The sequence below is a fragment of the Aricia agestis genome, chromosome 17 (assembly GCF_905147365.1).
Source record: "Aricia agestis chromosome 17, ilAriAges1.1, whole genome shotgun sequence".
NCBI lineage: Eukaryota > Metazoa > Arthropoda > Insecta > Lepidoptera > Lycaenidae > Aricia > Aricia agestis.
The window spans coordinates 6,958,478-6,986,053 of record NC_056422.1 but is presented as its reverse complement, the minus strand read 5'-3'; the positions used below and the strand labels follow the sequence as shown (position 1 = coordinate 6,986,053).

Sequence of the window (27,576 nt, the reverse complement as noted above, 5' to 3'; positions counted from 1 at the left end):
ATTCTGCGACTCCCAACTCACAAATTACGCTCGTCTGGCTTCACCCTTAGACACGTCCTGGCCATTTAGCCGAAATTTTTTCGTTTTCGCTTCGTTATAGAATCGCCGACAAAAATGTATGGAATCGACATAAGACGAGTCGAACGTCAACGTCATATTAACGAACGCATATGTCAATTCCATACATTTTAATCGGTGATTCTATAACGAAGCGAAAACGAAAAGATTTTGGCTCACCCCCCTGATCTGAAGTACATAATATGGATGTTTGTACGGTGAAGGAAAACATCGTGAGGAAACCCGTACATTGATGGTCCCAGACGTATTGAACTATTCTTTCCCCTAGATTAGGCCGAATATGTTGCGAGAATTCCGTATGTGCTTAGGCAAAAGAAAAAAATAAAATATCTTTACATAGTGTTCATAAAATGTTCTGAAGCCAGGAATATTAAGTTAGACCCTTTATTTTATTGCTTACTGTCCTAAAAAAACATAAATAAAACATTATATTGCAGTAAAACTTTTTTACTACATTAAACATCGGTTTCCTTCGTAATTAAAGTGAAATTTCGCTTGTAGTAAAATCAAAATGAAGCACTCAGGATGGCGCAAAGAGGTCGCATTCTTGACATACTGACAATGTTATGCTAAGTACTCACATACGGTTTTACTCGAGCGAGCAATCACGTAGAGTAAAACCAAGGCTTGGGCTTTCGTCCACACATTCGGCATTACTCGATAGTTTTACTTCAAATCGAGTAAAAATTAGCGTGTGGACCGCAAAACTCACACGCTTGAGTATGGCTTGAGTAAAGCTAATTTGTACATTTGCTCTCTACTGAATGTATTGTTCATTATTAAATCTAGTAATATGTAGTTATCGTAGTTGGTACCATAGTTATTAAGATTAATCTGTATGTGACTCTTTTTTTAAATAATATGTACTTTGGTTACTGGTTGTTCACTCAAATAAACTAAAAAAAAAGCTCGACGGCTCGCGTAGAGTAAGTTCGAAGAAAATTAGATTTAGGTACTTACATCTTTAATTCCATCAAGCCGACTCGATGCGAGCCTTCGAGCTGTGAGTTTAGCGGTCCACACAGTAATTGTTCCTTTATTTGGAGTAAAACTATCGAGTAAAAGTTAAAACCGTATTTGAGTACTTAGCATTAGATATATTCTTGCTTTAATTTTAGACTAGGAAATAAACTACAAAGTGTTTTAGCATTATTATATTTTAGCTTTGCCTTATGGTCTTAAGATAGTTGCATTTATTTTTATTTTCCGGTTTACACTATATTGATCGGATTATTACGCCTAAACTACTGAATCGATTTTGATGAAATGGAGTTTAATTTGGGTCAAAGGAAACTATAAGGGATAGTTTTTATTGCACCTAAATATACGGTTTTCAGACGATAATATAAGGGAAGAAGTTACGTGTTTACATAAGCTGCTACTCTCACAGTGACCTCAATATTATTAGGTGCACATACACACCCTAAAGTATTATCATTTATCACTTTGTTTCGTTACACTCTGTGTAATTATAAATCCAACCTTAAAAAATACGTGTGGCACTCGGAGACTGCCGAGGTAAAGATATTGCATATCATTTTTATAAAATTATGCAATTTTAATTCGTATACGTCTAGTCGCACACACAAAAACACCGTGCCGAAGCGGGGTGGGTGTTAAGTTTTTTTCGTTACGGAATTTCTTGTTTCGATTTCCTCACTTAAAGTCCGCGATAAAAGCTATGCAATAACTCAAAAAACCGGCCAAGTGCGAGTTGGACTCGCCCATGAAGGGTTTCGCAGCAGCTATAAGGTTTATTTCTATGAAATTAAAAGGTTTTTGATTTATTTTTATATTTCAGTTGATTTAATGAAAGTTAAATTAAAGTTTACCATATTTTATGACGTATAAAAAACCAATACATGGAGAATAGTAGATTTAGTTTTTCATTTGGACCACAAACGGTCACTTAATACTGCCTCTATCTCATCCTGTCACATGGCCAAATTAGACCCCGTATGCCGAACTATGACTTGCATTTTAGTCATTAGAGTTAAGAGATACTAAGGTTAATGTACTTAATGACTATTACTAGGTACAACGAAGCGAGCCTAAACCGTATTCGCCACACTGCGTTCACATAAATGATTATATCAACATATTAGCTGGAACTAAATTCTGAGTTCTGGTGGTCTACAATAATTATTATGCAGTTAACAAGATCTATATACTCATCATAAAGAGGAATAGTTTGTTTGCATCGAATAGGCTCTGAAACTACTGGGCCAATTTTGTAGAATTTTTTCATAGACATTTAGATTAGAACACGAGGTGGGACATAGCATGTCGTGTTTAGTGTTAGTTTTAGTATAATTGTATGTATGCTAGTCTATAAGGTACTTATAATATTGGCCAAGAGGCCTGACTTGAATAAAGAAATAAGTAAAAAAAAAAAATAGCGATACTTCAATATTTCTTATAAAATGTACGATTTTTCAATTTTCTTATAACATTTTACTAGCTTTAAACGACAAGTACAGTAGAAAGTGTTTTTTGGTACTTAATTGTAAAAAAGTAAATTACCAAGAAGTATATTTGCTTTATTCAAAAGTATTGTTACAAAATATAATCGTATCAAATACAAGCTGCCACGCCCACGTGCCCACATTGTTCGCCATTTAAAAGCTAAAAACGTTCAACCTTTGACATTAAATCGTTTACTTGTTTTCACTATAAATTACTTTATTAAAACGTGACACTTGATGTTAATTAATTAGCCTACGAGAGCCATTAATATTTCATCCACCTGACAAATGCACACGCTCCATCATGCCGGATAAAATATTAAAACAAATAAACGGATAAAAAATAATGAGTCCGAATGAACCGAAATCGATATGAACCGAAAATACGTATGTCATCAACTGGGAAGAAGCGAATTTATCGCTTGTTATTTAATTCTTAGGGTTCAATTTCGTTTGATGAGGTGCGAGACAATAAGGATAGGAGGTAGATAGGTTGTGTGGCAATAATTTAATGTAACAGTTAATATGACAGGTTGCCAGCGGGTTGTCGGTTATGCAGTCACACTCGGAGGTCCCCGGTTAGACGATAAATACTATTAATAATACTATTGTTAGAACTTTAACCTAATTAGTTAACGCAGGAATTAAGTAATTTATTAATTGTTGTCATAATAGTTGTAATTTTTAATGTTAATGCCTATTTGGATCGGTATATAACGTCTTAAACACTGTAATGATGAATAATATACTTAAGTACTTGATTTTTCGTGTATTGAAAACTTCGATTTTTATTATAAATATTTTTGAAGGTTTAGTTTATAATCTACGAGCTTTTGCCCTCGGCTTCGCTCGCGATAACAAGTATTATTATACACAAACTTTAATCCCCTATTTTAAGCCGCTTGTGGCTAGAATTAATCAAAATCCTTTCTTAGCGTATGCCTACGTTATAACATCTACTTGCATGCCAAATTTCAGCCCGATCCGTCCACTGTTTTGGGCTGTGCGTTGATAGATCACTATGTCAGTCAGTCAGTCACCTTTGAGTTTTATATGTATGTATATTTTGATATCGTTATGTCCTTTGTCGGGACACGAAATATAAAGGTATAAAAATAATATGAGAAAAACTATAAATATATTTTTTGCATCAAAATCAGTTCACAATTTGAAAATGTATCAGACAGACAAACTTTCACAATTATACTATAGTGAATAGTCAATAGAAATATAACAGGAAAATTTAAGTATATTTGCAACCAAGACAAAATTTATTTTACACCTCTTTCACAATTGGTGAAACTGCCATTTTACTTTGGACAATTATCTAACTCTGTCAGTACTTAAGGAAAATGCACTAAATTTCCAAACGTGACGAATCAGTCTAGATTCGGGTGACCCTGGTAAAACGCTTCACCAATCGGTTGTCACGGATATGGGATCAGGTGTTAAAAGCCGTGAGCAATCGTGCTCCAAGATATCATTTCTAAAATTTCACTTGCCACTTTCTTTCACCGTTGGGAAAATTATTTTGTCACTTGATTCGGAGCGACTTGTAATTATAGCGGACCTATTTTAAATTATTACTATTAACAGCCTACAGTGTACTGTGTACCACTATAATTGTAGGCAACAGTGGTACATAGTCCACTGCAGGCTGTAGGCAGTGTCTCAATGTTGGTTAAATGCCTCCGTTCCTTTTACAGTTCTCGATTTAGAAATATTATAGGTATGTTATGCCACTCTTTGTCAAACGTTTGTTCAGCTTAGGTATTTAAATGCGTCCTCCCAAACGCGCGGACATCACAAGCAAATTCTATGTAAATGACAGCGCGACCGCGCCGCTCCGTAAATAATTCGTTACGCACAATTGCTTGTGATCTCGCGATCTAGTGGCCAAACCGCTCATTCGCGCGGAGGCATACGGCATAATATATATCCAGCCTAAATCACATATTGCTGTTGAAGCAAAATCTTACGGAATCGACGGCTACAGGGTGGGTTGCACCAACTTACTATAACTACAATACAAAATGTTAAATCATTGGTTAAAGTCAATAATGGACGCCATATTTAACAATAACCATAACCGCTCAAACTTATATCGAATTTTTTTCGTGAAAATTTACTATGGCTCACAGTATTGTTATAACAAATATTTTTCCTGACGATTTTTACGGATAATAATTCATTTTTTATACTCTCAACCCCATTAACTGTAGCTTTAACAAAAAAATAAACGCAACCTACTCTAAGTTGTATAACAAAATACAATATCTAAACAAAACACAACATAAAATACTCAACATGTTGGAAATTACCACTTCAAAATATACGACGACGTCGACATACGGCCTAAAATTTTAAGATGTCTTTATTCGAAGCGCCTAAAGCGAGCAAGTTTTGAGAAGAGATTACTGACGCAAGAGTGTTGGTTATTTGCCAAAACCAGTAATTTAGCTCATATTATGTCTACTGAATGATGTCTTTGTTCGGATTTCGGCTGCAGTTTTATGTGCTTTTGTATAGAGTTTAACAGCTCGAGGTGTAAATATAAATAATATGCTACTTTATTGGTGGGGATGTAATGCCATTTAATTTTTAACTGACTCCCAAAAAAGGGGATTAAAGCTGGTTTTATATGCGTTTCAAACGTGGGCTTTGGCCGCTACAGCCTGATATCACATGAAAATGTATGTTACGATATATTTAATACACGGTAAGATTTATCTGTACGATCCGTCGCGTCAAACCGATCTAAACAACGAATCGATGGCGTATGTCAAGAACATTAACGATTTACTTAATCAATTATGAGCAACACGATCGATCGTATAGAGTACAGATAATACCCCAGACCGATGTCTTCTGCTCTTGAAATCCACTGGGACGGTTGACCGTCACTTATTTTTATATACCTGTAAAGTGTGATGGAGTATATAAATTAGTTAATATTGATTACGATACCTATAACAGGCTTAAAGTTTATTCCTCATGATGAGGCTGTATATGAAACTGTAAAATAAAGTTCCAGAGAGCAAAAGTCGAGCTATATTAATATTAATATAGCTCGACTTTTGCTCTCTGCGTATATGCGCATAAAGAAAAAGAGGATTATACTTTATGGTCTTCACGTTATTATAAAAATGAAATCTTTCTTTGCTTGGACGAGCGTTTTTCTAAAAATATATTTGTAATCTTTTCAAGATCAAACTTCAAGCGGAGAATGAAAGCACAATACTTTATTTAAAATGTCCAAAGTATAAAATATATGTACCTCGCTGTTATATACCATATACCATAGCATACAAAAATAAAGGCCGGCAACGCACCTGCAGCTCTTCTGATGTTGCGAGTGTCCATGGGCGTCGGTAGTTGCTTAACATCAGGTGACCCGTTTGCTCGTTTGCTCCCTTATTTAATTTAAAAAAAAATACAACGTACTAATAATATAGTTCTAGTTTATACAATATGCATACTTTTATATTTCTTAGTAGCAGTGCTACGAAATGGCATCGCGTAGCAGGGTGCTACGCAGACGTCCATAGATTTTGTTTGCATAGAATTTCATAAATTATTATATAACTTACTCGCATTTACTGGAAACTAAAGGCTATCACAGACAGAGCAGGTAATGTAAAGATGTATATTATAGCACGATACATCTCGATACATCTTTCTATAGAAATCGTCAGGAGACCACACACAACAGCTATTTATAATGTATAATATTTTTACATCTTCGTATCTTAAGATACATTTATATTTTGATTCTTCAAATACATCTCAATACATCTCAATATATTTCTGTATATTACTATACTTACATAATATCTTCTCTTTATAGGATGTTCAAAAATTTCTGTGATTATATTATAAGTGTATGATAGACAGATACACACAGTGTTGCCACTTGCCACCTTAGCACAGCACTTCACTGCAGGCAGAGCCTATATTTTCAATCAAATATCTTCAATCCGAACAAAAACAGAACGATGTCTTCTGATTTTGGCACAATATGTAACAATGCGCGCATCAAAATTACAATTCGAATCATCTTCTGATGAACTATCTAGTGAATCTAATAGCAAGTAACTCGAAAGGCCGTAGTATTACAACATTAAAAATAAGAACCAGGCTGTTCTTATTTTAGCATAACACTTTAGCAGCTAAAATGTGCGACAAGCGGGGCGTTTAGCATTGAAATGTAGGGAAAGATATATTACATTACCTGTTGTGTGTGTGATACATTAATATAATTTAAAGCTATACATCCCGGAATGTAATGTATATTAATATACATTACCTGCTCTGTCTATGACACCCTTTACTGGCACCGTCGAAAGAGATATACTTAATATTTAGGCTTCGATGTATGTCCAGGCTGTAACTCAAGAACGGTAAAAGTTAGAGTTTAATTTTTCACAGATTATATATTTGTGTTGCTCCTTCCTCCTTCCTCCTTCCTCACTTGTATTGATATAGGCGTTCGATGAAATAAAATCGACAGTCGACTCATGTTATGCCAATCCCATATTATACTTTGATCGGCGATCTTATAAAGAACGTCATGGTAAAGGGCCACTATACAACTTGTAGCATTATATAGTTACAAGTCTATCTAGATTCAAAATAAATAATAAGCTTTCGTATTTCAGTACTCCGAAATTCAAACAATATTTATAAGATTATCTTATATCTTTTTGTTTTAGGTAAAACTGAAATGTTACTCAAAGGCGGACTAAGGATGAAACGTAATCCAAAATAAATACTCTTTCAATGGACGGATAACAGGCTTTTATGTTCTTTAAGGTTTATGACGAAGAATAAAATATTATAGTCCAGTAAACATACTTTTGTCTAGACCATTTTTTATTAGTAGCCAATTCGTTTAAAGCTGTACACTACTGTCTACAGGGGCCCTATTATGAGCTCTTAAATCCATTCACTTTACGTCCTTATACAGTCAGATAAGGACGTAAAAAGAATGGATTTAAGAGCTCATGATAGAGGCCCCTGCACAAGAATTTCTTATGTAGGGGCTGCGCAACTAACAAGATATTCTATGTAATAACTTTATAATACTGTGTTCGTTAAAATGTTATTTAATTAGTTTTCTGATGGTAATAAACAATAATTTAATTCAATTCAATTTTTCAGTATTAATAAATTAACAAAGTACTTTTCAGGGACTCAAAGTGTCTCTAATTCTTCATAGTGTTTAGTGTTTACTTCATAGCATTTAAATCGAGCCAAGATTTCAGTGTTAATATTAAAATGGATAGACTTATACGGATAGACACACACACTTTCTCATATTTTAAGTTATTAGTATGTATCAGCCGTATTTAGTAAGTGCAAAATAAAATCTCGCAATATTAATAATTTTCTTTTTAACTGTAAGGCCAGGTGGTCCCTAAAATTAGCAGGTCGATGTCTGTCAGTACGAATATCGACGTAAAGGACATTAAAATAACATTCATATCAGCGCGTCTTATATAGTGGCGGTTACGACGCTCGCCGCGTCCGTGATAGGGCGATATTGGAGAAAATTATACTTTTCACATGGACGTGACTATTCGATTAAAAATTTAACCACATATTATTCTTCTTTAAGTTATGAGCTATTCGTAGATATGATTTTTAAAGTAAAACTATCATAAGCTTCATGAAAAATAAAAAAAAATTCACAAAATATTCGAATTTAGCCTCCTCTTCGGAGTTATTTTTGATCGAGTGACGTTTTTAATATTAAGTATATGTTTCTAAACAACAATGTGTATTTTTTTGGCTTTTAAAACTTAAAAGTCACTATTTGTTTTTATATTATTGATTCAAAGTCGTGTAAATGGAACGACTTCATTATACATAAATAATAATCCACTCAATTAATTAAATGAATAATTATGATTCTCTTGCAGGATTTTGGCGTTTGGTTTGATTCACCATATTCTGCAAGGATCCTTGGATATAGGAAATAAATAGAAATCAATTCCTCCCAATCTGCCACAAAGACACAGACTTGCAGAAATTAAAACTAATGACAATATTTTTTTCATCCTAGTGCATATAAAAATTATGATACTTATGCCTGTTTTCACCAACGGTCTCCTAACGCTAAGTGTTCCCTAGCGATCTTTGCGGGTCAAATATCTCTTAAAACAAACACATAAAAAAAAAGTAATGTTTGTGACACACAAAACTTCGTGAAATCTTGAAGGATTAGGGGACCACTTAGCGTTTAAGGTGGCGGTTGTTGAAAACAGGCATTAGGTCGGCTTCCCAAAAGGACACAGACTTGCAGAAACTAATGACAATATTCTTTTTCAGCCTGGTATAAAAATTATGATTCTTGGGCCGGCTTCCCAAAAGGATAGGCGTAATATATTCGGTTGTAAATTGTAATATACATTATATTTTACACTAACATTCATAGTTTTCTCACAGGAACTAATGAGGTGCCAAAGCCATGCATGAGTCGGTAATTATCTCAATTAACAATCGCCCGCTATAAAGAAATCAATCAGGGATTAGGTATTCCGAATCAATAAAATCAGTAAAGCCCATTATTTTTTGATGGTTGTGAAGATGTAGAGTTGCTTGCTGGATGCGTCTTTTTCTACCAAAGTTACAAACTGACAATTAAGTAAAAAATTGTAAATATGTTCTTTGTAAGTAATTTTAATATAATATTAGATGACGCCTGCAACTCCGCTAAAGTTCTTTTATCGCGCGGGAACCGTACATTTTTCCGGAATGATATATTTATCATTGTACAGTTCCCGCGCGAAGATAAGGACATAGGATACTTCCTGTGTCCTTTCCCGAGATTCAAAGTATCTCTAAACTTTCAGAAAAATCTATTCAGCGGTTGGGCGTTAAAACAGACAGACAGACAGATACACTTTCGACAGACCAACATCCATTTCTTATACCCAAAACAACATCTGCCGGCTACCTAGTATTATTATAATCCACAAACCTCATTCAGTGAATTTACATCTATGATCGTAGTTCTCATGGGAGAGCGGCTCGTGTGATGCGGCCGGCGCGTTTGATGCCACAGGTGTTGCGGCGACGACCCTACAGGACGAGTGACACAATCTCTGATCGACGGTCAACTGACGGTTAAAAGTGACTAAGAAAATGAATGGCAGTGCAACCTTATATTATGTCTCCGTATCACTAATATTGAGTTGAAAGGAATAATACAAGGTGATCAAGTCCGTTTATTATGAATTACAATTAAGTAAATTACAAAGGAACAAAATAAAATACGAAACCTTTTCATTTTCATCTCGCTTATTGGGCGTTGTATAAAAACGTAGACGAAGGCGAAACTAATATTATACTATATTTACTAAGATTTTTGTTATGAATGAACAGAGGGCCTAGACAAGCGACAAGTGATTATCGTAAACGCTAACTCCAACGCCACGAAATGTGTGGGATTTGACATTGATGATTTGATGGCTTATGTCAAATCGCATACATTTTGTTAGAGTTTACGATAATCGCTTGCCACTTTTATACTAGGGCATGTTATCACATAGCCCGTCATATCGCCTAACACTATGCGGTAAACTAAACAAACGGGTTTAATCGTCGTTTAGAGATGTGGTACCACTGGACTCTCAAGTTTTGGCGGGCAGTTAATTATAATATTGGGCTGTTGCTAACATGTGAACCGATTGTTATATGATAGGGATTATCTTAACTTATAATTTATTAAACAATGTAAAGGTTGAAGTAAATAACAGTGAGTTGACATAACAAGAATTAACAAGATAGCATAACAAGAATTAACAAGATAGCAGTTTTAACCGACATAATATTCATATTAACTATAGTGACCCACTATAATTTATAATATGCAATCATATGCATACTAATATTATAAATGCGAAAGTGTGTCTGCCTTTCTATCTGTCTGTCTGTCTGTTACCTCTTCACGCCCAAACCGCTGAACCGATTTTGCTGAAATTTGGTGATGATACTTTAAGTCCCGGGAAAGGACATAGGATACTTTTTATTCCAGAAAAATGTACGGTTCCCGCGCGATAAACGAATTTTGGCGCAACAGAGTTGCGGGCAATGGGCATCATCTAAAATATATAACGAAGACGTATATTTAAATAAAACGTTTTTTGTTATCTTAATTAAATATAGGTAAGTACATATTACGAGTATATTTAAAATTTAAAAACTGAAACTTTTTCTATGTCGACTTTTATGATAATATTATTATTTTTATGTCATATTCTTTCTATTAAAACTTTTAATTGCCTATTACTAACGCTTCAATTTTACTGAACCTACTTACTTAGTTTGAAGGTTTGCTTTTAATAATATAAACCACCCTTTATTTTATTCATAAAGACCACCAACTAAGTATAAGTTCTACTTTAAAATCAAAAGAAACCATTATTTCTACGGTACGATAGTTAGTAGGTAAGATGATGATGATGAGGGTTTCTTGACAATAAAAATAAAATCCGTCCATCCCATTCGAAGATTGCCGCGATAATTTTCTTTACAATCATTAATTTCGGTAATAAATTCGATTGTTATAGTCATGTAACACGAAATCGGGGTTCGATGTAAGATTTAACCGTTTTTATCGATTTACGATTGTGTGGTCGACACGATTGGTTTTCTGGTTTTTACATCACTATTTTCGACATTTCAAATTCGTAAAAGCGCTTTATTTAGCGTAAAAATAGCGCTGAAGCGACATTGCTTTACGATGTTAACGCCGTCAACTTTTGTATACATTTATAGCAAGAAATAATGTATTTTTTTTTAATTACATTATTTCTTGCTATATAATAATTTCTCTTTGATAAGGGGGCAATCGAGCAGACGGGTCACCTGATGCAAAGCAATTTCCGTCGCCCAAAAGAGCTGCAGGTGCGTTGCCGGCCTTTTAAAAGGGAATAGGGTAATAGAGGAGGGTAGGGAAGGGAAAAGGGTAGGTGATTGGGGCTCCGGTAAACACAATCACTCGGCGAAACACAGCGCAAGCGCTGTTTCACGCCGGTTTTCTGTGAGCCCGTTGTATTTCTCCGGTCGAGCCGACCAATTCGTGCCGAAGCATAGCTCTCCCACGTCAAAACAGGTGATACATAAATTATTTTTAGTTAATGTCATTAGACACCAGCGCGAGCGTGGAGAATGGAGATGATTCATATAGAGACAAAACATTTTTTGGGATCAGTCAAAAATGACACTTCTTAAAAGGGGTTCCGCCACCAAAAAAGTTTGAGAACCGCTGCTCTAGGGTAAGATCTGCGGTGTGTTCCTAATAGTAGTAAACCTAGTCTAGAAATGGTGAAGACGTTCTTAATCGCTCAGTATTAGCTCGGCAAAGGCTCAAAGCGTCGACTTACAATTACTTACTAGTTAGATGACGCTCGCAACTCCGTTGCGTCAAAAGTCGTGTATCGTACGGGAACCGTAAAATTTTCCGGGATAAAAAGTATCCTATATCATTTCTTGAGACTTAAAATATCCCTATATGAAATTCCAGCAAAATTGGTTTAACGGTGAGGTAACAGACAGATGGACAGACAGACAGACATGCACAATTTCGCAAATATTAGTATGGATATGGATATTGGTTATAGTTCTTCAAAAGTCAAATGACCTTCACTAATGAGAAGTTATTGACTCTTTTCATACTGTACTCTTATCATTCACTTGATAAGCACCTGACGAAATGTCCAGATAACTTTCAAGCTCAAGGTTATACTTATAAATAGATGTAGCCCGTGACATAAACGAAAAGAAATGCTCCGGAAACTGTATAATATTTTCCTTCGATACAAACCATGTTAATGTCTTTAATCCACTCTACGTTTGTGCCTACCTTTGGAACATTAGTTTTGGAGATTGGTAAAAGCATTGCTTTTCTATATTAATGTTATAAATGCGTGTGTCTATTACCTCCTCACACCCAAACCGCTGAACCTATTTTGCTGAAATTTGGTATGGACAATGGACATACTTTGAGTTCCGGAAAAGGGTCTAGTTTCTTTATAGGGAAAAGGCGACGAATAATAAAAACTAAGCAATCGTAACTCCCATACTATTACCGTTTTAAATTTGGTTCCTTTTGATCTGTCATGTATGATGTAACGTCAGCCTAGTACCGCTCAAGGTCACCTAAATATTGCAAATGTATTGAAATGTGTACCTAAGGTACACTTTTTTTACAAGTATTGTGGAGCATGTTTTTTGACGGAGTTACTATTAGAGTTTTTATCGTAGGGAAAAGGGTAATTCATAGGATACTTTTTATTCCGGAAAAATGTACGGTTCCCGCGTGATAAACGAATTTTGGCGCAACGGAGTTGCGGGCGTCATCTAGTTTATATTATATACCCCATGAACTGTATATGCTCTTTTGTAAATAGAAAATCTAGACACACGGTAGCGTGTCAAGCCAAGTTCAAGTTTAACGGAACTGGCGAGCAGCACTGTGTGTAATAATTATTTCAGAGTCAAGTGAGTTTGAAATAAATATGTCATTTATTTCAAACTCACTTGACTAAGTCGTTCTACTGTATCTTAATTTATATTGTACTTAATATTATACTTTCATAAAGTTTTTTGGTCGTAGTCTCTACTGGAGTCATGTTGCAAATTGTTTTACTTTTAAGTTTTAACGCTTCAATGCATTGTTTACTTTAGCAGGTGAGTGACAATAGAGGACAATGGGATGAAGTGAAAGCGTCGATACAAACATCTCTATTTAGAATCAAAAAGGATTAATGTGACGTTGATGTACAATACTAGATGTTGAAGACTTTGGGGCGCAGTGGTTTGTACGGTCAGAGAAATTGATTCATGGCATACCAACTAAATTTGGTCGGCTGTGTTAAGCCCAGAAGACAGATCGCGACTAATTTTGACTTGATATTACTCTGGTAATATTATGTAGGTCTGCCAACTGCTTGTGAATAAATTTTTCACATGGTACTCTATGGCTGCGTTCCAGATGACGTTAATTTTGACCAAAACGCTCAAAACGTCCCCTTCTGCCGTTCCCTTTGGCGACCGGGGTCGTTTTGATCGCGGCTATGACGTCACTCATGACGTCATCATTTTCGCTCAAAATGACCCTCGACGAAGATGAGTCAAAGTGGGCGTTCTAGTTTTTTTTTTAATTTTAACGTAACTATATCGCGAAAGCCATGTTCGGAAAGTTTTCAGGAGAGAGTAGAGACAAAAAAACTTTATATTATTTCATTACAAATAATATTTATATTACTTAAATAAATTAAATAACATTTAATGAAATATTTTGATTGGAAAATAAATTGTTTTAAATGAAAGGTCAAATGATTTCTTATAAAATATTATAATAATTAATACTAATTTTCATCTCTCCTATACCTGTTGATTTATTCGTACTTGACTAAACATTATGCGGTATTGTTACCTAACGTTTATATGTATATTGTGACAATTATAGTCAATATTCAAAGTATGTGGTTTTGTTATTAAAATATGATTCAATGTGAAAACTCAAATATAATAAAAGTTTAACTATATTAAAATATGATTACTTAAGTAAAAAAATGTAATACTAAAAACCTAACAAATATAATATTATGTATTTTATTTGTAAAATAAATGTAACTATAAACAATAAAATTACTTTTATTTACGACTTGAAGAAAAGGATCATAATATCCAAGTTCGGTTCATTGTACCTATGTATAAAAAATTATACTTCTTTTTTTAAACTTTTCTCAAAACGCTCAAAACGATCCATAATCCGTTCCACTTGGGTTTGTATCGCTGACGCTCACATGCTAGTGGAACGGGAAAAACTACGGTCTTGAGCGTGAGCGTTTCTAACGTCATCTGGAACGCGGGGTATAATACATTTGGTCGTGATGAAATCCATCCTCGTTCTTCCGAGGTTCCAAATACTTAAATACAGATCATGTTCTATTTGCATTTTAAATTACATTTTACTAAAACCTTTTTATATTATAATAATTAGGAAATTAAAAAAATACCTTACTTCTTTGTAAAATACCTAACTACTCAAAAAAAATCTCTTGGGCTTGGCAATGTATCTGTTACCGTTAGAATGCGGAATGCGTTAACGTGCAGATTACCTAGATAATCTGCAGAATCTCTGTTACCATCCGTTAAAGTGTGAAATTTTAAAATAATAAAGCTTATATTTGCACTTAACCTAGTTATTTTACATTATATTCCTTCCTAAAAGTCCCAAAAACTTTAACTTAAGCTTGTCAACCTAAGACTTGTTGTTTTGACTTTTTTTTCTAGTTGATACGATCTGTTATATTTTATTAGTTTAAGATTATAGTTAAAATGTAATGATTTATTTCTTTGTTTATATCCAAAAAATTATATTAAATAATTATCTACAAATAAATAATATGTTTTATTCAAACAAGAACCTATTTTATGTAATTTAATGAAAATAGAATAAACTTTTTGCACTTTAACTGACTCGCCCAGATAATCTGCAGAATACCTTCTTAATCTGCAGTGTAACTGGTTTACGGTAACATATCCAATAGAACCTACGAATAATGAAAAAATAGAACCTTACGCATGTAATTATGTAAGTATCATCGAGGAAATCGATTTCTAGGCAGTTGACAGACCAACGTCATTTGGTCGGATTATGTCAATTTTATGTTAATTATGATCTGTCGGCTGGATTTGACGTAACGCGACCAAACTACGTGGTTCCTTTATCTGCCTAGGAATCAACTTCTCTGATAGTAGTTACTTAACATTTCATACTTTACAGTTTAGACAAAACACCTGTGTCTATGTCGATGTCCTCGTACCCCGCGGTTATCCAATTTTCGCTTTTGCAGAACACTTTCTTTGTCACACTGACAATGTAGGACCACCGAATGTGATTTGACAAAATATTTTGCGAGCATTTGTTGACAGGTTGTTTTTTTTTCGTTTGTTTATTTGCAAATTTGTTTTGAGGATTAACGGCAAGTGTCACTTGTGGTGGTCCTTTTCAAGTGCTTATTGAGGTGTTAATCCTGTGACAATTAGGATTAGCGCTAAGTGTGGTCATATTTCCGTTTTACGAGTGTAAATAGAAGTGTTAATAACATTGTATTCCTTGGTATTATTTGCTATTGTACGGTAACAATATTTTGTATCATTGATTTTGTACTGTTAATTGATCGGTAGGTATTCATAGAATTTGTTATAAATTGATCAAATTTTAGGTACTTGCAAAAGCATTATTTATTTACAATAACAATAGTTGTTTTTGATTTTAGTCCTATGAATATATAATTAATGTGAGTGAGTCTTTTTTTATGAAATAAGGGGCAAACGAGCAAACGGGTCACCTGATGGAACATTAGAAGAGCTGCAGGTGCGTTGCCGGCCTTTTAAGAGGGAATACGCTCTCTTCTTGAAGGTTCGCAGGTCGTATTGGTCCGGAAATACTGCTGGTGACAGTTCGTTCCAGAGTTTTACAGTGCGCGGCAGAAAGTTACGCGAGAAACGCACGGTAGAAGACTGCCACTCATCAAGGTGATGAGGATGGTATAGGTATTTTTCGCGCGGGACGATGGCGAAAAGTCTTCGTGCAATTTTCCGAAAGTGTGATTTAAACCATAAAAATGTAACCTAAATCATACTAGACCATTTAAACATATTTATTAATATGTGATTAGTGATTACTAAGTATTTATGCTGGCAATTGCTGTAATTACTCACACTATGTGATAAGACACTGACTAGGCGCGTGCTTACGCATATTATTGATCTGTACCATCAGTAAGTGTCAGGATAAACAAATATATGAATATTAAACAGGACATTATTATTCGTCGTGTTGGTAATGCGGCTATTACTCAAATGTAAAGTATGCCTGTTATTAAAACACTAATTGTTCTCTTTACTGTTTGTTTCTGATGTTGTTGGTTATGAAGGTAGTGTTTTTATCATAGCTACTAGTAGGTATAGTATAGGTGGTGTTTACACACTAAGAGTGTGAATTGAGTGTGTAAGAACCACATAAATATTCTAAAGTCTTTGGCAGTTATAAAAAAATTTATATATTTTATCTTGCATATACCCACAGAAATGTCCTTTATCTAGTTGCACAGTTAAAATGTAACCATTATTTTCATATTATATTCTTAAGTCTCAGAATTGCTAAAAGAATCCCAAATATTTTTCATCAAGCTAGCATTTTAATATCAAAAAGATGTTTAATAAATAGTGGTGTGCCTGCCGTTTTTTGCAGAAGCACCCAAATCATCCACAAATGGGCCAATCCGGTAATTTATTTTTTTACTCAATAAATAACTCATGCGTCAAAAGTTTGGACGTGCGGCGCGGTGATGTATAGGCCTCGTCACAACTCTACCTTTGTGTTCAATAATTAATATCATTAATTAAAATTGCATTTTATTTGGGACGAAAACGTATAATCTTTTTTTATGATGTAATTTATATTTTTTGAGACCGTGTACGAATACTTTAGTGTTAAAAGTCTTTGGGACATCCAAAGTTGTTGATAAAATTACATTGTCTTTGAAGGTCATTGCTGGTTCTAGGAATGGCAAAAAGTATCATTCCCGGAAACATTGATATACAATACAACTATGATTATTTGGGGCTTTCAAAATACACAGTTTCATAATATACACTAAAACGATGCCATCCCACCCAGTTCCAAGTTCACGGAACCCGTCGTAGAGTCTAGCTTGATGCTTAATTAATTTTATCTGCTTGTATTAAAAATATGCTTATTAGGCTATTTTTATTCGACCTTTTCTCCTTTATCTGTTTATAAACAAACCTAGCAGGTGTATAAAAGTGGTATGCGCATACGCACCCGTCGTAGTTGTAGAGATGGCTTGGCTAATATTCGCGGTGATAGCCGTTCTGGCTAGCCAGGGTCTTGGAGATGTGGTGGAAGAACATGACCTCCCGAGGATAGTTGGTGAGTTATTGTTTTTTTACCTGATTGCGCCATGAGATGTTTTTCGAGAAATGTAGGTGGAGTATGAATAATTTACAGTAAAAAACTATTTTAACTTTTTATTATTCAACTGTACGTCGTCAACCCACATCATTGGCTCAATGGCTACAATTTACAAATAAAAATAAATAAAAATTATCTATATAAATAATTTTTTTTTTATTATTTTTTATTTTCTCTCCACAAAAATTTATTTCATTTACAATACAGTGCACATGATATGTTGTGGGGAGACAGGCGTCCTAAACTAAGCAGTTCTGCTTGTATTTCAAGACACCAGGCCTCCAACCCTCGTACTCTAATAAATGTTAACAAAATATATTACCATGACTATAGGCAAATAAATTGCATGCGAAGTTTAATTTCAATTTAGCAATAACAATAATTGACAACTTTTAATGAGTATAATATGACTACATATTATACTCATTAAAAGTTAAATGTAATATGACACACACACACACACACACACGTCTAGCACACTAGTGCTAGACGTGTGTGTGTGTGTGTGTGTCTGTGTCTGTGTGTGTTATTATACGATAGCTATTTAAAAATAAATTGTATAAGTATAACGATTAATTATTATTTATCCAGCTAGTTCTTATTTGTGTTTATTAGATTTTCTGTTTCAGTATAAGTGAGGTTTAAAAGCCATTCAACCACAGATTTCTTACATTGTAATTTTGTTTTGGGGTAGATATTTAATATTTAATTAGCATTATTATACAATATTTTTCCCAAACTATAAACGAACCTATGAGCAAAAGATGTTCGGGTAAGTTCAATGTCAAATATTTTGTACTGTCTCCTAGAAACGGGTAAAGGTGTATAGAAGACAAGTGAATGCTGCCTAAGGATGGCAAAAAGCACAAACAGTTGTCTAACTGTGAGAACTTTAGCTTCCTGGTATAGCTCAGTGGTAGGAAAGAGTCTCGGCTTGATCAGGCATATCTTAAGGAGGAGTCTCTGAGTTCGTTCCAGCTCTATAAGTTTGGTCTTTGCTGCTCCGCCCCAAGATGTTATACAATAGGTGATAACAGATTTTGCAAGAGCGATATAAACTGTTTTCATTGTCTCTTCGTTGGCAACGTATCTCAATTGCTTAAAAACAAATATCAATTTTCTCAGTCTCTGGGATATATTATGTATGTGTTCGACAAATGATAGGCTGCTGTCAATTGTCACCCCGAGATATTTAATATGTTTCGTTTCACCCATTTCTGGGCATTGGCATAAACGGGACGAAGGCAAAGAATATTTATGCATATATATTCTCAAATTTTGCGGCAGATTCAACCTACGCATTGAGAAACACATGTATTTGGTTTTCCCTATGTTCAGCGTTAGACTATTCATAGCCATCCACTGAGATACGACGTTAAAACCTCTTTGTGCCACTCTAAAGACCTCCGCCCAAGTGTCAGCCGTGAACGTAAGGGCAGTATCATCTGCGTATGATGTTATTTTACCATTAATTAATGTGAGTTGACACAAATCGTTTAGGTAACATAAAAATAGAGTTGGGCCGAGTAAATTTCCTTGCGGAATGCTGAAATCGAGTTTTTGTTCGGAACCAATATGTTTACTTATTTTAACAAACTGGGAGCGATTTGTTACGTAATCCTTAAACAGAGCTAATTGTGTGCCTCGAATACCGAGTTTATTAAGTTTTTTAATCAGTATTGGCAAAGAAACAGTATCGAAAGCTTTTTTAAGGTCTAGAAATATAGTGAGTGCTTTTTTGAGTAAAGTTATGAACAACTTCATCAGTCGACCTTCCCTTACGAAAACCAAACTGTGAATCTGCTAAGAGGTGTTTTGATGCTAGAAAATCAACGAGGCGCTTATTAATAGCACGCTCAAATACCTTTGAGAAGGACGTTTGAATGGCTATTGGTCGGTAATTGCTTACAACATCCTTTTTTCCAGATTTATGGATAGGTATTACCGCAGATTTTTTAAACGCTTCTGGAAAAATGCCTTTTTCCATGCAACTTTAAATAGATGTGTAAGTATTGGAGCAAATACTTCCACATTATCTTTAACAACCTTCACAGGAATGTCATCACAACCTGGTGCACAATCAGATTTTAGAGCTATTATAATAGATGATATTTCCTCTACGGTTGTGTCAGTTAAAACTAAAGAATTAATCGGCGAAATACCATTTGTGAGTGGATTTTGATTGATTGAATCTGGACTAGACGGTAAAGCTTCTGCAAGTTTACGTCCAACATTAGCAAAAAATCGTTAGCCGTGTCTGTAGATTCTTGCTCAGTCTTTTTAATTCTGAGTTTAAGTTCGTATTGAATTTAAGTTCATTAGAATTTATCTTTTGATGGTTGAAATTGGTAACTTCTTTTATAGTTTTCCATAGTTTTTTATTGTCATTTTCAGCTTTATGCAATTCTTCTTTTTCGTATAATCTCTTCATTTTTCTCAGTAAATTGCTACAATGGTTGCGGTATCTTTTATATGTTGTTATTAGTGTTTCGTTGTTACAGTCGACTTTAAGTTTTTTATGCATTTTATCACGAGTTTTTAAACACCTTAGCAGTCCATCAGTCATCCAGGGTTTAATTTTAAATTTATTTTTAGTACGTCTGATGGCGGATTTGTTGTCAGTTACAATTTTTGAAATGCAGTCAATAAACATATTTGTAGCAATATTTGGGTTATTTTCACTCTCGTCCCTGCCTCGACCTAACCTCATTTAGGATTAATGTCGTCGAAATCTTAGGAACAATTCAAGATTAATTGCAACCTTTCAAATATTTAAAAAGTGACCCAAGCGAGTCCTTATTTTAGAGGTAGGTAGGTAGGTACCATATTAAGTTGCAGTCATGATGATAATATTACTATCCTTTTGAAGCCTGTTTTTTCATTAAGAATACTTTTAAAATTATAATTATTACAGTCGTTTTTAATTCCGTCAAAATTATATGTGTACAATAATTCTTGAGAATTAAACTTTTTCGTATTTTTTAACTTAAGACAAAATAATACTGATTCGTGATCTGTCAACGAAGTTCCTGAATGAAAAGTAGAGCACGGTAGACTAGTTTTAATAATTACATGGTCTAAACAGCTCTTCCCGCGCGTAGGTTTATTTATTGCTGGGAGTAGACCATAGTACGAAGTTATATCAAGATAATTGGAGCTATCTGTATTGGAATTAATTATGTTTATATTTATATCTCCCACCAAAATGATATTTTTAAAAGTTGATAAACTATCAAGCCAGGATTGTAGTGCGCTCAGAAAAGGTTCAAGGTTTCTAAAACATGGTGGTCTGTAAATCGATATTAATACTGTTTCAGGGCCGATTCTTAGGATAAGGCAATTTGCTTCTATAAAATTAGGTTCTTCCATTTTAATTACAGACTGCAACGATCTCTGTAATTAATATTATATTTATAATTATAATTCTCGATATTAGTGTGTAATATCGATACGAATGTAAAAAATATTTAAAAATTGTGGAAATAGTGCCAGAATTTTTTATTACGTTTTTATTACTGAATAATATTATAATATTATGAATCATGTTTGTAAACTTTCCACCACGAACCTACAGTGCATTGTGCAGTAAATTATTTTTTGATTGCATAGATTATAATTCTAGTTTGCTGCTTTATCCGGGACTCAAAGTATTTCCATACCAAATTTCAGCAAAATCGGTTCAGCGGTTTGGACGTGAACTGTGAAGAGGTAACATAGACAGACAGACACACTTTCGCATTTATAATATTAATATTATGTATATGACCTGGATAATGCTCTCATTGACTATTTTCTTTAATATATTACTGGTCTCTTCATGGTAATTTCTTTAACCTTGTATAATATTTTCAGCTGACAAGCCCTTCCTGCAGAAGCAGATCGACTTGATCCAGCTGTTCTTCCACATCAACGAGCCTCTAGTGGACCCTGAAGTGAAGTCCCTAGCCCACACTTGGAGTCTAGAGAAAAACATCGAAAACTTTAAAGTAAGTCTTACTTTTTGGTCAATTAAATAAGACAATCATGTATAGCTAAGCTAAGTCCTAAGTTTATAAGTACCTACTCAACTTTTAATATTGACTAAGACTTAGGACCTGTTTCACCACTTCCTGATAAGTGAGGAATAGGCTATCCATTATTTACTTGACAGATCAAGTATGGAGAATCTGTCAAAAAAGTTGTGAATAGCCTATTCGGCACTTTATCAGAAAGTGGTAAAACATGCCCTTAGACGTCTTATTTTTTTATTTTATTTTAATACTTTACTATAGATGAGACTTGACAGTAACATAATAATAATTAAGTAAGCTTTTTTCTACAAGTTGTTATTTTTTAATGTTTGTTCTTATGAAGAAGAACTGATGTATGTTTGTTGAGAATACTTTTCAAACTTTAACCTTTAACATATTTTTTTCAGAATGTGACCGCTTTGAAGATGTTCCTCCAGATTCGGGAGTTCGACATGGAGCTGCCTCGCTCTGTGCCGTTCAACATCTACAACTTGGCGCACCAGTACCAGGCCGTCAATCTCTTCAACCTTCTGATCTCGGCCAAGGATTATCACACGTTCTACAAGACCGCCGTGTACCTCAGAGACAGGATCAACGAGGGCATGTACGTGTACGTTCTCTTCGTCGCCATCATCCACCACCCGGAAACGCAGGGCATCGTCATCCCCCAGATTTACGAGATCTTCCCCTCCTACTTCCATAACACTATGGTCATGAACATCGCTTACAAGATTAACGCCCAGGGAAGGAGTATGGTCGAGCACTACCCCGAGACTTTCATGTTGGAGAACGAAGTCGTCATCAGGTGGAACGAGACCGTGTGGCCTTTCGCTCACAACGAGGATGATGCCCTTCACTACTTCAAAAATGATTACCACCTAAATGCTCTCTACTACAACAATCATCTCATTTACCCCTTCTGGCTGACCGACAAGCAGACTCCTTTGCTGAAGCCCCACCGTGGGGAGTACAACTGGTTCCTGCACAAGCAACTCTTGAGCCACTACTACATGGACAGACTATCGAATGGACTAGGCGAGATTCCTGACCTGAACTTGGAAGTGCTTTGGAATGGTTACCAAAGCGGACTCGCTTACCCTAACGGTGTGCCGTTCCCTGTGAGACCAGACTACTTCAACCTCAGACAGCCTCGTCTCATGGACCACGTCAAGCGTATCAAGATTTTGGAACGCCGTATTCTTGATGCTATTGAATTCGGCCACCTCGAAACTGTAAGTAATTTTTTTGAATATGTACTATCAGAGAATTAGATTTATAGGCAGATGACGGACCAACGCTATTTGGTCTGTTTATGTCAAATCCAGCCTAACATTGAATTGACATAGCCCGACCAAATGATGTCCGATCTGTTATGCAAATCTGTCTTCGATGATACCTTATTTCGCCGAAGTTTTATTATACTTTTCACTAAAATATTTTCTATCGAATTGCAGATTGATGGTCAAAGGATCAACCTGAGGACTCCTGAAGCATTATCCGTATTGTGGAACGTCATTGAAGGAAACGTAGACTCACCGAACCTGCCGTACTACGGCAACCTGCTCGCTCTCTGGAAGGAGCTACTCGGAAACTCAATCTGGAGAAACTACCAATACGTTAAGGGGTAAGTGTGAAGGCGTATTGAGCGGATCGTACATATTAATATTTAGTACTTCTTTTAAGACATTTAAACACCCCACACATTAAGTATCTTGTTTTGTGAATACAGTCTATCTTTAATCAATTTAACCTATCAAGCTCGAGTCCCATAAGGACACCGGTGACCGGGACAATAATAGAATAACAATAGATTTCCAAGAATCCGCGATTAAAGGATTAAAATTGTTTCCAAATATTATATTAATTATTATTAATAGTATGGTTGCACTTTTATGATCATATGACAATAAATATTCTTTACAGATCCAGCCACGTCTCCTTGGAAGTCCCATCAATCCTCGAGAATTACCAAACAGCCATGCGCGATCCAGCCTTCTACATAATGTGGAAACGTATATTCAACATCATCAAGGTCTACCAATCCCTCCTGCCTGCGTACTCCCACGAAGACCTGGCCCTCCCCGGAGTGAAAATCCAGAAGGTCGATGCCGACAAAATGCTCACTTACTTCGAATTGAATTTCCTGAATGTTACAAATGAACTTTACATGAATGAGGTTGAAAGTAAGTATTGTATCTGTTATTCAGTTGAAAGAGATTTTACTTAATAGGGAGACCTATAATTTAAAACTCATTTTTCACTTAAATTATATCGCAACGGTACTGCATTCAATATCATTCCTAAACCAAATATTTTGATATTGAATGAAACTTAAACTTACTACTATTGGAATGAAGTTCCTTATCGCGCGTTGCGAAAGGGGGCTAGACGGAAAAAGTAGTAACAACACAACTAGAGCAAATATGCTATAGTTGTAAGCCGTGCGGTAGCGCGTGTTTCTCTCTCTGTCCCTCTCTCTCACATTTTTTATGAGTGTATACAAGTATTTTGTACATAAGAAATAACTTCGTTCCATCCGGGTGTCCCTTGACACCTCCCAAGTTTTATTATTGTGTTATTAACACACACTATATTTGCAGGAAAGTTAGGCTACGACGAAGTGAGCGTGCTGGTGCAACGCCCGGAGCTCGTCCACAAACATTTCAACATCAGGATCCACGTCAACAACGACGTGGCCAGGAAGGTTCTAGTCAATGTGTTCCTGGCGCCGAAGTATGACAGTGCTGGCAAGGAGATCCCTCTGCACTTGAACACTGAAAACTTCTTCCAGCTCGATGAGTTTGTATATGACTGTAGGTATCCGTTTGCTACATCTAATAAAAATATCCATAGCTGAACCTAGAACCTGTTCCAGTTTGAAAGTCGATTAAAACGTGGATATTACAGTTCTTAATCATTCTCGTTATTCGCGTCATGATTAAAATGCCAGTCGTCTTGAGACTTTGATTTTTATTGATATTTTATAAATGAAATCCTACAGGAACCGCGCATTTTGGTTGGATAAAAAGCAATGTCATTTCTCGGCACTTGTATATCTGAGCCCAGCAAAATCCGTTGCATAGTTTAAAAGATCTAACTATAATATTACATAAAGACAGGCAGCGGATAACGACAACGTTCTAACCATGTATACCATGTAAAGCGTGCCTTGCGTTTGCGTGAATTAATTATATTTTTTCTGTTACAGTACCAGCAGGTGAATCAGTGATCAGAAGGAACCCTAACGATAACGCCTTCTCACTGGAGAGATGGGTCTCCGGAACAGTGATGTACGCTAAGGCGATGAGCGCCATGCAGGGCAAACTCGACTTTGTCTTGGACACCAAGGTCTTGACAGGATACCCGCGTAGACTTATACTACCTAAAGGTAAGCTTTCAACCTTTGAAAGAACTGGTTATTGCTACTTAGGGTAAAGAACGGAGAAAAACTTTTATAGAAGACGAGTTTTAAAAGATAATTTAACTCGAGAAAGAAAACAATATTTCTTTATTGGTCTTACTCTTTACGCAGACCTGTGGTACGAGAAGCTTTAGGCCGCTATTAAAATTTCTCCCTGTTCGATGACTGGACTTTAGCATGTAATGTTAGTGTGAGCTGGTGTAGGACTAAAGTTGCCAGAACTTTAAAGACCAATCGCTTGGACATACTAGCCTATTCAAGTTAAATACTTATTAGTTATTACTTCAAAAGAACTATTATAGGATAAACTAAACAATCCTTTGGTGCAGACATTGATTTATTTAGTAATTTATATTTTAAAATGCTTAGTAGGCTTTGAAACTTTGTCTTGAATAGCCTTGGAATCAAAGAAATCTTGTGTTAATGTCGTAACTCAGGAAAACTTTTCGGAAACTCCTACAAGTTTTTTTGCGCACGTGACGCGAATGTTGTTTTTACCCGATTAAGAATGGCATTGTTTTATCCGACTGACGAGGCCAAAATGAAGGGTACTGATTAGAGTCTATATTATATTGATGTGTGTATGTATGATCGTAGAAGTAAACTACTGATTAGATTTTTAAAAAATGGTGTCATAAGATTAGTTATGATAAACAAGGTCTAACTAAACTAAGTGATAATCCTTCAGGGTGTGTATGTGTTCCTTGTAGAGAGTTCACTGTGAAAGTAGCAGCGCAGAAAGACCATTTTTTTTTCACTTTTGTATGGGCAAGCGCGCTAGCGTCACGAGTTTCAAAAATGAAAAAAAAATGTTCTTTCAGCGTTGCTACTTTTATGGTGAACTCTCTACAAGGAACACATACACACCCTAAAGTATTAATATCACTTAGTTTTGTTACACCTTGTGTATTTTTAATTTTGTATTTGATGATTATAATACAATAATTTGTTCAAGGTCACGTTGGAGGAATGCCGTTCCTGATGTTCGTGTCCATTAGCGAGTACAAGCCAGCGGAGAAACTTGACCACGACACCATCCTGGCTGTCCCTCGTCGCATCTCCAGGAGGTCTTACGGCTACCCCCTCGACAGACCACTCTACCAGTACCAAGTGGAGGACCTCACCAACATTCACATCGAAGAAGTCGAGATCTTCCACAAACATACCCCCGAAATCACGGTCCCTTACAACAACTATTGAGGCGATGTGAAATATCTTGATGTACTATCAGAGAAGTTGATTCAGGCAGAAGGCGGACCTAAGGTGGACCGATTACAGCTAACATTGAATCATAAAGTTAATATACCTAGCGGAATAGAGCAACAATCTCGAGCTGTCAAACGAAACCAAAATTGGTTTTCATCTGTGTGAAAAATATGTGTACGTATACACTTACACAAGCATGATCATTGATCAAACATGAATTCTATGAGATTAAATTGTCAACGTGCGGCACGTGCCGACTGGACGTCACAAAAAGAATGCTGCTGTCATGTATCACACGTCTCTTTTTACCACGCAGTGTTACTGATAGTGACATCTCTTTTGGTCAGGCCTTTGTTTCTCTATTCCGCTAGGTATATTAACTTTATACATTGAATTGACATAAGCCGACCAATTGACGTAGGTCCGTCTACTGCCTAGGTATCAATTTCCTCGATGGTACAATTTGTATAGTTTTATGCTGGTCCTAATTCATATTTATTTAATTTATATCAACACTTGTTTTTATGTAGTGTATTAGTATTGCAGTATGATCTTAGTTATATATTTAATGCTCAGAACAAGAAACAGTGCCATGTAAAATAATATAACATTATTTATTATTTTATTTAAAATAATATTATACTTTGATCACTTAATTTTGTTTTATTTTATAAGTTGTTTCAACAGAATGTATTTATAATCCGTCAAGAAAGTGAAGATATTAAAAAGTGGCAAGATCGTAGTGTCGTCTCTTTTTTCTTAGATTGAATTGAAGGGATTTGATTTGAAAATGTGTACCAAGATCTACGATCTAATAATAAAAACTAAGGAAAAGTAACTCCGTCAAAAAACATGCTCCACAATACTTGTCAAAAAAGTGTACCTTAGGTACACATTTCAATACATTTGCAATATTTAGGTGACCTTGAGCGGTACTAGGCTGACGTTACATGACAGATCAAAAGGAACCAAATTTAAAACGGTAATAGTATGGGAGAATTACGATTCCTTAGTTTTTATTATTCGTAGACCAAGATACATATTTTTGACAAGTGTTTTTTTGACGGAGTCACTTTTCCTAAGTTTTTATTATTCGTAGCAGCCAGACGCGCTATAAATTATGCAGCTAGATTTAATTTTTATTATAAACATTATTATTAATATTATTATCGTGCTTGAAGCACGGTAAAATAATATATTTTTACTTACCTTGATCTAGCAGGATAAGTATCTTTTCCTGCAACTTACGAAAAAGTGTTTCAAACAGCAAAATAGTAACGATAAACTTACAAATAAATCAAAGGAGATTCTAATGCCAACACGTATTATTCTTTTGTATGTTATCTTATATAACCGAGTTAGGCCGATTTTAATCATGAC

At 35.2% G+C, this 27,576-nt stretch overlaps 1 protein-coding gene across 1 annotated transcript; it reads left to right on the top strand.

Moving 5' to 3' along the window:
* The first annotated feature begins 17,374 nt into the window (after positions 1-17,374).
* LOC121735379 (acidic juvenile hormone-suppressible protein 1-like) lies at positions 17,375-26,683 on the top strand. The gene is made up of 9 exons (XM_042126191.1): positions 17,375-17,517; positions 21,412-21,545; positions 21,977-22,801; positions 23,024-23,193; positions 23,493-23,752; positions 24,170-24,382; positions 24,778-24,957; positions 25,946-26,214; positions 26,659-26,683. The coding sequence occupies exons 1-8, from the start codon at positions 17,427-17,429 to the stop codon at positions 26,188-26,190; spliced, it is 2,118 nt and encodes a 705-aa protein (XP_041982125.1). The 5' UTR covers positions 17,375-17,426; the 3' UTR covers positions 26,191-26,214; positions 26,659-26,683.
* The last annotated feature ends 893 nt before the right edge of the window (positions 26,684-27,576 follow it).